Below are 13,273 nucleotides of genomic sequence, written 5' to 3'. Positions count from 1 at the left end.
GTGACAACTGCAAGGGCCTCTGAGGAAGGTGATGGGAGCCTGAAGCTAGAGGGGCAGGTACAAGGGGGACGCAGTGCACAGCTTCAAGAGTCGGGCACATGGGCTACAAGAGGCGACAGCTTGGGCCTGGCCTCCTCCCTGGGGCCACCCTGGCCGGAGAGGCCTCCCTGCAAATGCACGGATTTCAGGCTGAAATTGTCTTTCCCTCCCAGTCTGCGCCTTGACAGATGGAGGGGAGGCCGCTGTGTAAGTTGGATGTGCCTTTGAATCCTGGCTGGGACAGTCATTAGATGTGCGACCTTGGGCGGGTTATTTCTCCTAGTCTGAGTCCGAGTGACCTTGGGAAAAGTTCCTTCGCCTCTCCAGGCCCCAGTGTGCTCCTGTCTCCTGGGCTATTGTGAGGATCAAATGAGTTAATATAGGCAAGTCTTCAGAACAGCTCCTGACATACGGTAAATGCCACACGAGCGCCACTGTTATTATTATGTTTGGACCAGTGACTCTTCCTCCCTAAGTGGGTCTTATCTAACGCTCCCTCCCAAGGAGACCCCGGAATACGGGATCAGACCCCAGAAGTCTCCAGAGGGGGCTTGTGGGGCGGCTGCCAGCAGGACCTGACCCCACTGTCCCTGAACTCGAGTTGATTCCTGCCTTCTCTGATGCTGTTGACAGGAAGGTGGAGTGGCCTGTCCATCTCTCGCCGTCACACTAGGACCGGAGAATGGTGTCGGGGTGGATGCTACGCTCCCATCCACAGCCACCGTGCAGTTCAAACAACATCTCACCCTAGAGAGAGGCCGTGGTCCCGCTCAGTTACACCTCTGCCGTTCGCTCTCATTTTGTCTTGTGAAAAAAGAAAAGTTAGGGGGCTGGCCCTGTGGCCGAGTGGTTAAGTCCGTGTGCTCCACTTCAGCGGCCCAGGGTTTTGCCGGTTCGGATCCTGGGCACAGACATGGCACCGCTCATCAGGCCATGCTGAGGCGGCGTCCCACGTAGCACAACTAGAAGGACCCACAACTAAAAATATGCAACTGTGTACCAGGGGGCTTTGGGGAGAAAAAGGGGAAAAAAAAGAAAAGAAAAGTTAGCACCAATGAGACCTATTAATATGCAACCCACAATCCACATTAAGCCATGCAGGGTGGGATCATACAGCTCAGCAATGTTTCCATGGGTGCTGTGTGATTGTGAAGAATTTTTAAATGTTTATAACAGGGTTTGTCGTGAGGGAGTTTGCGCTGCAGAGAAAATGTTCATTGGCGTATCATGGTACTGAATGGAGACTCTTAATAACAAGCGTGAACAAGGATGAGGTTTGGGAAATGACTGCCCCGGAGCCAGGAAGGAGGCTCCCAGCTGAGGAAAGGGCTCTGGGCAGAACTCATGGGCAGAACTTGTGTCCCAGAACACAAGCCTCCGAAGAGCAGACGACCCCTCGAGAACAAATCAAAGAATCTTCAGGACAGAGAAACGTGCCCTGAAGGTTGTTGGCACAGCATAAGAAGAGGTCACAAGATGGAATCAGACGCATTGCATTGCAAAATCACTCATCAACAGGTCCTTGTTCTGAAAGAAAAAAGCAAAAGCCGAGGCTGATTTCACCTGCCAGTCTGCGGCTCACTGAGTCTCCTTTTGGAGAGCTGGGGCTGGTCCTGAGGCAAGATCCGTGCACATGACCCCTGGAGAATGTGTGAAGAGTTTCTGCAGGCGCTGGTGCAGAGCACCCAGAGAAACATGACAAGTCATCAAAACCCCAAGAACTATTATCCCTGCCTTGACCTGCCAGCCAAGAGGTTGGGAAGACATCCCCAGGCTGGAGGAAATGTTCCTTTGCTTATGAATAGGATTTTCCAGGCATTTGTGAAGAAGGAGGACCTGAAAGACAAAAAGGAGACGGAGAACATCTAGATGAGTCAGAGGACTGAGCCCAAGAGGGAGGTGTGGCATCATCTTCTGGCAGCCTCAGGGGAATGAAGGGGGTGGGGGAAGCTTGGGGAGGGCATGTGTGCTCCACATCAGAACCAGTGATGCTGCTTCTCAACTGGAGGTGCCTTGTGTTTAGCTGGAGTGCACCTGAAGCTGAACACAAGTGGTGTTAGGAATGTTTTGTGGGCCAGATCAAACACACACAGGCATTCAGAGCTACACACCTCCTGGGAGCTCTGCTTAACTCAGGAGTTGATCACTGTCCTTACTGGAGATGCTGCTGTCTTAGAGAAGGCGGCTGCCTCCTGGCCTGCCCTGTCACTGACCTCCACTGGATATGACCAGAGTGGGGTGGCCTAGCTCTCAGGCCGCCGAGCAGCAACTATGAGCGGGTGATTTAGAAGTTTGGAGCCACAGAGAATAAAGTCATTGCACCCGGTCAGGATGGCTCAGGGCCCGTAAGACTCTCAGCCCGTCATGCATTTGAGAGAGCTGTTTTTAATTTTAGTTCTTAAAGCCCAGGCACGGAGTGTGGCACCACACATTGATACCGGAAGGGAGGATATTAACCTGCCAGCCCGAACTTTTCTAATAACTCCCGCTGCCTCCCGGCAGACACAACCAGGGCAAACCAGCTGAGCTGAGGGCTTGTCATGCTAGGTAATTAATGTGTGATGGCACTCAGCTCCAAGTGATTTAGTGACGAGTGAAAGAGTAAGATGTAATGCTGAGGCTTACATCAAAGGCACAAATTGGGTAGATTAGGTAGAATTGTTGGACTTTTTCTAGGGCATGTTAGGTTCACAGGGAAGTGGACAGTGGGTTGGTTTCTGTCTAATTTCTTCAATGGACAGCTCTGTGCCCAGGTGACCCAAGCCCAGGGCTCTTCCTACTCCTCGGTACTCTGAGAGTAAAACTTCCGCTCAGGTTCTCTGGATACAAAATGAAACTCTCCACCCCCAGGGATGGGGAAGGAGCCTTATTTCTAGATGCTATTGACAATATAACAAATGAGAGGACAGTGAGGTTTCTAAAATGAAATGAGAACTGCCAGGAATTTTTTTTTTTTTTTTTGAGATCGTGTTTTCAGGGAGAATGCTCCGCCATCGTACCTCTGGGAGCCTGACCAGGTCCTTCACAGCGAGACTGCCCCCTTCTCTTTGGCCGGACACAAGGTCACCCTGAGTAATATTTGTTTGCATGGATCTTCCTCTTACCTGTTTCTTCCTGCTCGGTAGGTCAGAGTTGGCGAATGCGTTAGGATCTGGCTTTTTAAAATTTTTTGGACTATCTACTCATCGGACTGAGAATTAGAAACCCCTGCAAGGGCCCAGGACCCACCTCAGAAACTAACTTTTCATTATTCTGATGTGATTTTTATCTTCTTCAGTTTTGGTGGCTGAGGTCAGTGTGGTCAGCATGGGTGACAAGGTAAATGTCAGTTTCACCAGGAGCCGGGGGTGTGGTCTTGGGCACCTGGATCCTCTTCTCAGTGAGACAGTCCCTCCCTCCTCCTCTCCCTCCCTCTTCTGGTCCTCCCTCTGCCCGCCTCTCCCTTCCTTTCCTCCCTCCCCTCTTTGCTTCCTTATTTCCATCTACACTCTCCCCTTCCCTCCCTATCTCCTTCCTTCTTTTCCTTCCTCCCTCTCTCTCACTTTCTCCCTATATTTACTAAGGGTTTATTATGGGCTTGGTCCCAAACCTGAAGAAACTATGCAGGGATGAATGCCCGCCTCTGTCAGCAGTGTGGGTGTTTCTCTAAGGTTTCACCTGACCCTGTGTTTTTAACCCAGCTCTTCACTCCCTGCTCCTTCAGTAATATTTGGAATCTCAGGCAGTTAAAGCTAACTCACTCCTGTGAAGAGTGTGGATTCCACCCCCAACTCATTATTAGTAGACATATCAGAGACGCCAAATTTGGACAACTCCCACGGGAACATCTTTGTGAGAGATATCTGGAAAGACACGGGAAAACCGGGACACAGGTTGATTTACTGAGCTGGAGCCCCACCTTGCAGGTTGAAGTGCCGTCCTCCTCCAGCTCTGGACACGCCTGAGGAAGGGACATCGAGGCCACTTCCGTGCGTCCTCCACTGCTAGGGTTCAGCCTCTCTCCTCACTTACTACGCTGCAGAAGAGTCTCTCTCTTAAACAGGGAGTTGTTAGACTTGACAATGTGCTGTTTCTACAGACATTTTACCTCAATCATTATTAATAAGAATCTATGAAGAAAGAATCAGGCCTCCCCCACGAGCAAGCTCAGAGCACAGGGTTTCCCCAATCATTCAGGTCTTTTGACAAGAGGTCCTACTTTAGCTTTGCGTGAAATTTACTACACTAGAACTTTCTTAGCTTTGTAACCTCTATCCCAGCTGAAGGATCAGCCACTGAGTAGCGGCGGCCACTATGGACTGAAGACATGGAAGGGTCACAAGCCAGCGGCGGTGATGGCCCACTGTTGGTAACCACCCAATGTTTCCGGATGAGGATGTCTACCCTCTGGGCTTCACTCAGAATAGAAGACAAAGGGATTCAGCCTCTCCAACAGGAACAGTTGAAGAAGACAATAATAAAATAAAATAAACACATTCCCATCACCCAGGTTGGTAGAGCAAAGGGACTCTGCAGAGTTTGGCACAACTGGGTAAGGACTGTCCAGTCCAAGCTTTCTTTTATATTCAGTGCTGTCACCGTGTTCCCTTCAGACAGTGGACCCACGCGTGCAGGAGACCTGGGTCTGCAGGTGGAGCCTCGAGTGCCAGGCAGCCCCCTGCACGTGTCCCATGGAGTGTCAGTCAGGCTGGAGACTTGGACCCCCACTCTAAGCCCAGGGCTGCAGGGGCAGCGTGAAGATGAATTTGGGGAGCGTTTTCCGATGAGCAGGTAGTAGATGTTCTGTAAGTGTGCGAAGCTTCCTCAGTCTGCCTGAGGCGGCGTCTTAGGAGAGTCCATTAAGCATGACCTTGCCCTTCTGTCATTAACAGGCTTTCCTGCCTGTTTTTTACTATTGGTTTTCTTTTTTAGTTAGTGGTCATGCCTCATCAAATGCTAATGAGACTAACGGCCTGACGCAGCTTATGTAAAAAATATAAATTAAGGTCCTGACTCACTCTGCTAATACTGGGCAGAAAAGTAGAATTCTGTGTACTTCTTGGTAACTGTTATTCTAATTTTCTCCAAAACTGAGTTGTCTGCCATCAGACAAAATTTGCTAAAAGCCTCACTCATTATTACAGATTAACGTCACTGCTTGCAAGACATGCTTACCTTCCACTTCTATACTCTCAAAAGCACACTCTTTGGATCAATCCTGATAAAACCAATACAGAGACCCAAATGCTTGACGTACTATTCAATGACTCCTGGCAGAAAGGAAAAACATCTCACTTGTCATGATAAAATACTATAAAAGTGTCTATTTTACTATCTTTCCTGAGAAATTTAACTATTTGCAGAAATAATTTTATATTTTATCTGGTTGATTTTCACTGGTACTTAACTATTTACTTCTAAAGAAGATACATGAAAATGAGGTGAAAATATACAACATTCTCCATGAACTAGACCTACAAGAGATTAAATTTTGCCCCAAGTGAAACAGCTAAATTCAGTGGATTTTAATTACTTTTGTCCCCATGGGCTTTTTTTCCTCTTAATTTCTTACATTTTCCCCTTAGGTTGCAATGATTAATTTGCAAGTTGAGTCCCATACTATCCACGAAACTAAGCAGAATGTATGACAGGTGAGGTGATTAGGTGCCAACTTCCGACCGAGCAGGCCAGGAAAGGTTGTTTCCATCATGAGCCTGTGTCAGGGCGATGGTGTGGGGGTCACCTGTGGTCTCGCCTCAGCTCTGCTGGGCCTCACCAGCCGCTTGCTCCCCATATCGTTAGAATCCACAGTTCTTGTAGAGATAGGCTGCTGGGAATGTAGTTCCCCTGCCCTCGTCTTCATTCCCAGGTTGTTCAGGAACCATATTTCATTGACTCTGAAAATAACAGCAACGCATGGAGAAATTTTTCAAGGGCAGCAGTAACTTACCAGCATACGTGTTTTTTTCCTTCAATGGCACCTGAGGCCTTGGGAGCCACCCCCTCCCTGCCCACCAGGTTTTCTCTGTATTGCTTTCTCTGATAGCTCTTTGGGGCACTGAGATTCTAAATGTAAAGCTTAACAGTCAGTGTAAGCAACATTCTCATGGAAAGCCGCCTTAATGTTAGCTTACACGTGAAATAGAAATGGCTTGTGTTATCCACCCTTTAAAAAATTTCTAGTGCTCAGCCTCCATGAAATGGATTGCTTATGGGGAGATAATGTCTGTTCTATTCCTTTTTAAGTCTGTGAAAAATGTCATCCTGGTTAATAGGGTGATTAAAACTCTTTATGCTCCAGGAGATAAATGTGATTATGTTTGTCATACTCTACCCAAGATAAAGACAGCAAAGAAGGCAAACTTGAAATTCCATAACATTTCCTCTCTTCCATATCCAGGAACATTCAGAACTCAATATACAGATGGTACTTCACATAAAGAATAACATTATCTGTTAAACATTTTTCCTTCCCATTAACCAATTTAACAATATGCCTCTGGTATAAAAGGAATAGACAAACGACTAAATCTTCCGATATCGGAGTTCCGACTGTAGAAAAATTCTTTAGTTATATTGTTTGTTTTCCTTTTAACTTTCATCCTTATTTCTTCATTTTTGCTTTTCAAATGCAAGTGGAGCCTATGCTTGGTACCTATTCTACGAATCCGTCCCCATCAACCTTCCCTCAGCAGGTGCTTCACGATCATTCTTATGGGAGCCCCCTGCCATCCCTCAAGGACAAGGGACGTGCATGGAAAGGGTGTTGTAGACATCAGGCACGCCACACAAATATTATGCAAACATTCATTCCCTCAGGCCTCCCATGTGGCAGGCCCTGTGGGAACAGGGCACACCCCTATACCCCTAGACTCAGACTAATAATTGGACAACAATGTGATCAGTTGGGCCATCCTGCCCTTCCTTCCTTCATTTCATTCAAAGGCTGGAAATCTTTTCTTAGCAGGGATTTAGTTAAAAATGAGAGATGAGTGAAGTGCTGCTGCTACTCCACGTACCCTGAGAAATTTCACAATCCTTTCCTGTTTTTAGTCTTGGATTTTTAACAGGTTACATATGAATCCCGATGCTGACCACACCTGTTTCATTAATTAACAACACAGCGATTTTAACAGGGTAATACGGGCCAGAGAAAAATGTTACATTGTGCACTTGACATTTCATTTAAAAAATTTTCCTTAGCACTAAAAGGTTTCATTATAACAGATAAATTTCAAATGTGCTTTATTAAACCTGATTGCTAATTAGAGCCTAAGTAATTATAAAGAAATTGCACACCTGATATTCAACCAGAGGCTATTTTTCTGGACATACTGACATATTAAAGTAGTTTTCTTTAAAAATTTTAATCTCCAGTAAAAATAATTGCATGTAAATATTATTCTGTTTTCCATAAGAGATCATGGAGGACAGGGAAGGGTTGGGTGTATATATAAGAATTTATCAGTAGGGGCCGGCTCGGTGGCCGAGTGGTTAAATTCGTGCACTCCGCTGCGGCGGCCCAGGGTTCGGATCCCGGGCGCGGACATGGCACCGCTCGTCAGGCCACTTTGAGGCGGCGTCCCACATCCCACAACTAGAAGGACTTGCAACTAAGATATACAACTATGTACGGGAGGTTTGGGAAGATAAAGCAGAAAAAAAAAAAAAAAGATTGGCAACAGTTGTTAGCTCAGGTGCCAATCTTTAAAAAAAAAAAAACAATTTACCAGTAGTAATTTCATCAGGAGGCAGTGCTAAATACTTCATATTGAGATTCAAGACTCAGGGCACCTTCTGGTTAAAATATTTTTTAAGATGGGTGATAACTGGGCTATTTTTATATTGACAACTAAGACAAAACTGCCAACTGTTAGTCAATGTTTAGGGGCCCAAACCAACTTCTCAAAACCTACACTTTATACCCATTCTTATTATTCTAGCAGGACTGTACCTTTTCAAGTTATCATAATCTGTGACTGGCTTCTTGTCTAAGAATTTACAGGGCCTTAAGGTGAGGTCATCAGGTAAATAACTAGCACGTGTGAATCAAAGTGCATTCAGGACAGCCAAGCCACACGACAGCCCAACGCACAGGATTTACCTATTAACCGGTCACTACGGACTCTGCCTAACAGGAGCAAGTCTTTCAAGTTCTGACAATGACATACTGACAAGAAAGGCTGCTGAAACTGATTTAATTAGACACAGTGAAATACTACTGCTGTTCCAAGTCTGTTTATAAAGAGTTTCCATCATATGTTATTTTAAATTTTTTTCAGGTATAAAACTTGGTTTCAACTGTTAGAGCCGAAAACAGAAGTACTTCCCCTGGGATCTCCTCCACATAGAGAAGTTATCCATATAATTATTTTTAAGTAGTCTCCCTCACTTTGGGAAAACTTTACTCCCCCCCAACACCCACTCACCCCCACCCCCACATCAATGTTAAAGAAAGCCTGTCTGTCGGCCTCCTGTGAGGACACTGAACGCCATCCATCCCGCAGGTTCAGTCGACAGTCTGCACGCGCTCCTGAGGAGAAATCAGTCGAGTCCCTGTGCTGTTGTGGTTTGTCTCCAGAGCCACTCTTCCCGTCACCATCACTGTGGACTTCCTCCACCACGCTCATCTCATTTGGATTTCAATGCTTCCTCCCACTCAACAGCCGATTCGGCGTTCTTGGGAATTGCTGGAAATATTGATTGCATTTTATTTCGAAAGTCTTTCATCTGAAAGAAGAAAAAAACAAGTCATCAAATGTTAAAGAGGGAAAGAGCCAAAGCAATTAGAGATGGACACCATTACTGATCGGATGAAAATGCATTGCTTATGGGTATGGAGCAAAGCAAGACCAATGAAAGCTAAGGACCGTGTTCTAGCTGCCTTGAAAGAAAATGAGATGCACTTGTTTTCTTCATCCAAGTATAAATCTATTGGGCCTAAAATAACATAAAACTCCACTCTGAATCTGGAAGGCAACATGCTGTAAGTTGTCAACCCCCTGTGACATTTATTCCCTACCAGAAGAACAGTATGTATTGTTGGCTTTCATATATAAAGACGCAGCTGAGAATGGGATTTCAACCCATCGGAATAAATGGATATACTGAGGCCATGCAAAGTTAGGATTTAGGAGCCAGAGGGAAGGAGTGGAGAGAAGAAACTTAGTAGGGGGTAATAAAGAATGAATCCATGAATGGCAGATAAACTAGAATGTTCTTCTGTGCCAGACAGTGCTTAAAGATCTATGCAGAGATTTTACCAGCACAGGTTGATTTGGAATCTGAGAGGCAGAGCAGGGGTCAGCGAGGAGCACCTGGCTCCAGCAAAGGTGTGTGCTGCCCTGAGGGAGGGAACGCTAATTTATGGGAGTTGGATAATCGCAGAGTATACTAATGTACAGTCTTTGGTTCATTCTTTTTAATCTCTACGGTCCTATTATGAAGATATTATTTCAGAAGCACTACAGCACAGAGACAATGTTCTCATGAGCCACATCTCAGCCATATAGCTCAAGGATGCAGCTATCCTCAGTCAAATTTGTGAAGCACCCTGGATTCATCAGCAACATCCAAGTCATCTCTGGAGTGGTTAATTGGAGAGTTGGCTAATCTTTCTTTTATATTGATGCCTACTTATTTCAATTTGAAGCTGAATCATTACCTTGTTTCCAAATTGGGAAATCTTTTTGGGACTTGTAAATTCCTAGGCATTTATCCAGTCATCGTAGCGCTGCTGTTAGCAGCACAGATTCTGGGTATCAGAGAACCTCTCTGTTCAAATTCTAACTCCACTACTTGGGAAAGCTGCTTATTCTAAGTGGTAGTTTCCACGTGTGTAGAATGGAGATAACTACCTGCTTACAGAGTTGTAAGGATTAAGTGAGATAATGCATATAAAGCACAGCACCTAACACACGGGAGTGTTCAATATACATCAGCTATTGTCATCACAGCATCATCAAAATATGTGTTGTGTTCCAAGAACAAAGCTTATAAGGATGTAAATATTATAGTATATTTGTTAAAGCATTATAGTTACATATCACTTGGGTTTAAATATTCTAACACTGGCAGAGACATATGGTTACCCATTATATGTAGTCTGTAGGAGGTCCATGCCAACGTTTGGGTCTCAGACACCAATCTTGACGACACACGTGTCCACGGCACATGTCTCTCCCCAACCCCCTCCTCCATGCAGCTCTGTAGTTGGTACTGTGATGACCCCTTCATGAGAGGTTCTCAACCCCAGGCAGAACTGCATCCCTGGGGAGGGACTGGTCATGCAGTTCCAAATAGCACTTCTCAAATAGAGTGTCATGCCAACTTGGTGGTCACGACCACTGGTTGCATTTGGGGGGGTGGGGGCGGGGAGAGAACAAATGCTAAACGTCTAGGATGGCCCACAAAAAGAAATGCTTTGACTTGAGGAACCATGCACAGACTTTCTCAGTTGACCAACAGACATCCCTGGCCAGGGTGTGCAATGTGCTGCCTGGTTCTCTCGCTTCACTTTTCTGGTTGAACATCTGTTACAACTAAGCCTAAGCACAGAGTTTTCAAGTGGGGTGTCAGATAGCCAGGTCATGGACAGAACCATTTAGCATTCTGCCTTCTCAGTGACATAGAACATGGTTAGTCACTGAGAAGGGAGAGGCTGGGAAACGCAGACGAGGCCTGGGTAGGAGAGGAAAGGGTGCCTGCTCTTACTTCAGGACGGGGGGTTGTCTTCCCATTTCCTCTTCTTGGCCCAATTTTTTTCCCCTCTCATTTCCCAAGTATTGTATTATTTACTTGTTCCTAGTGTCATAAGTAAGTAAGTGAACCACTAGAAGGGACCTTATCTGAAAAATAGCCAACTCAGAACAGACAGGCTTCAGAGCAAGGTAAAGGAAGGGAGGTAAGTGGGATAAAGACCACCACGTAGCCCTCTTCTGTAATTTCACAGCTGTGGAAATGGAAATGCAAAGTCTACACTGTTATCAACAGGGCCTCAAGTTGCATTAAACAATGGGGCTCCATAGAAGGTTTTTAAGCTTGTACAATTTATGTTATAGGGATAGGAAATGAAAACCTTTGGTTTTTTTCACCTGTGTCAATTTCTGATCTGCAGTTCAGAGGTGTTGGTCTTAGTGATACTCTATCACAGGCCAACAGAACATTTTCCTGCTTAAAAATGAGCTTGCAGAAAGATTTAGCAGTGGAGTATGTCTAAGCAAATTTGGTTATAAAATAAATGTACTGAATTCCATGCTAACAATCACAGCTGTTGCCACAGAGCCATCCTCCTACCCTGTACCCCAAAAGTTTGGTGAAGATGGGGCAGGCTGGGAACGAGCATTTTCCAAACGCTGGGTCTCTTCCCTGCAGTCCTCCTCCTCCTCCTCCTCCTCCTCCCTTTCCTCCGACCAGGGAGCGTTTTTCCGGGGCTGTGGGTCACAGGGCCACTGTGCACTGCACAACTCCAGCGGCTGCTCTCCACGAAGACTAAGACACGAATGGCACTCCCTAGGCACCGAGCCCACTGCTCCAAGAACCTCATCCTTAATGCCCCACCAAGAACCTCCCAATGTTTGTGCCCAACCGTGCTGGGCTGTAACAGCATCAGGAAGTAGCACTGTCTAAGGCAGCGGTTCTCAAATAGTGCATCGTGACAACTGGGAAATGTATTACAAGTGATGTGTCACTCATATGGACATTCTGAAGACTGAATACGACTGACTTTTTAGATATTAGAACAGATTCAAGCTTATGTCTCCAATAATTTGACTCTCACTCACACTGCAACAGCCCTGTGAAGGGCCACGTAGCCAGTATGCCAGGAGTGAAACATGGGAGATATTGCTGCACACTTACCATGCGTGTCTTGGCAGGGGAAAAAACATGAAAAATTTTGGTCTAATATATGGTATGCTGAAAAATTACTTAAAAGCTCAGGATATGTCCTTAATTTAATTAATCTGAGAAAAGCCTTACAGCATCTATTCTAATAAATAGGCAGTTATTGGAATTAAAAGCTCCAAGTCTTAAAACGTCTTTGCCATTGACTAGCTCATTTGGCTTCAATTTCCTCACTGGCAGGTGCAGGTCTGCCGGCAGCTTTGGTGCTGGGTTAGAATGATGAAAGCTCTATGGGACCGACTGATGAGAAGGCTTCTGGATATATCAATAATTACAGCGCCAGCAGGAATTTTGAAGAACCTGAAAATTCAGCTTTTCATAAAATAAAAGAATAAGACTATAAACGTTACCTGAACAGGAGTAATAATGCCTTTTCAGATCACCTATGTGCCAGGCACTGCACTAAGCTTTAGGCTATTGTTTAGTCTTCACAAGTCCATGTGGCAGAAATGAGGACTACCATTTACAAGTGAGGGACCCGAGGTCAGAGAGGTTAACCCATCCACGGTGACAGGGTTTATAAGGCTCTGTCCAGGGTTCTGTCCCCACACATGGCCACTCTGGTTGTGTGACCTGGAAAAACACAGTATCTCTATAACCTCTCCTCATCTACCAGCTTTCACTAAAAGTGACTTTAAAAGCTATAATATATCTCTCTTGCAATGGTGACCATTTTATTTAGAATGGACTGGCAGATTATTACCCACGTCCCCCAGTAGCCAGTACTCATCTACTTCTGGATACGGGGGTTATACTTCTCCACTCTTTTGAAGTCAGGTAACTACATGGCTAGTTCTGGCTAATGAAATGTGAGCAAAAGAAAGGGGCATCACTTCCAGAATGCAGGTGTTTGATTCTCCCAGCCTCTCTTCCCTTTCCATAGCAATCATGTGGGACATCAACATCAGAGCAACATGAGGTACAGAGCCAGCTTGCGGAGGACAGCGTCCCTAGAGAGTGGCGTAAACCCATAATGGATTTACCAGAGAAATCAAGCTTTGCTGTTTTAAGCCACACATCTGGAGATTGTTTTTTTACTGTTGCATAACCCGGCCTATCCCGACTGACACTGATGGTGAAGAGAATTACAAAACAGACATAAGGCATAGTCAGACCCCCTTCAATATTACACTGAATTTGGCTGAAACATGGCTGAATAAAAACTCAAGGGTTGGACAAAGGGGAAGAGGAACTCTGTGTAGTTCAGCTTAAAAAGTGCTTAGAACCACCTGGAACAACCGAACCACCACTCTTCCCACTTTCAGGGAGCTCCGCATACCAATCAGTCCCATTATATGACATTGCTTCCTGAGTAATCAGAACAGCTTCTAAATGTTTTCAATGAAATAGT

General features: G+C 45.5%; 1 protein-coding gene across 1 annotated transcript in view; it reads right to left on the bottom strand.

Moving 5' to 3' along the window:
• Window positions 1-6,420: 6,420 nt before the first annotated feature.
• Window positions 6,421-13,273, bottom strand: part of TMEM242 (transmembrane protein 242) — a 33,679-nt gene continuing 26,826 nt past the window's right edge. The window contains exon 4 of the mRNA XM_014846961.3: window positions 6,421-8,748. Within this exon, the coding sequence (XP_014702447.1) occupies window positions 8,650-8,748 (99 nt within the window). The 3' untranslated portion in view covers window positions 6,421-8,649. The remainder of the gene's footprint in view (window positions 8,749-13,273) is intronic.

This window comes from Equus asinus, chromosome 1 (genome assembly GCF_041296235.1).
Source record: "Equus asinus isolate D_3611 breed Donkey chromosome 1, EquAss-T2T_v2, whole genome shotgun sequence".
Taxonomy (NCBI): domain Eukaryota; kingdom Metazoa; phylum Chordata; class Mammalia; order Perissodactyla; family Equidae; genus Equus; species Equus asinus.
The sequence above is the reverse complement of the archived record's forward strand: the minus strand, read 5'-3'. Positions and strand labels throughout refer to the sequence as shown.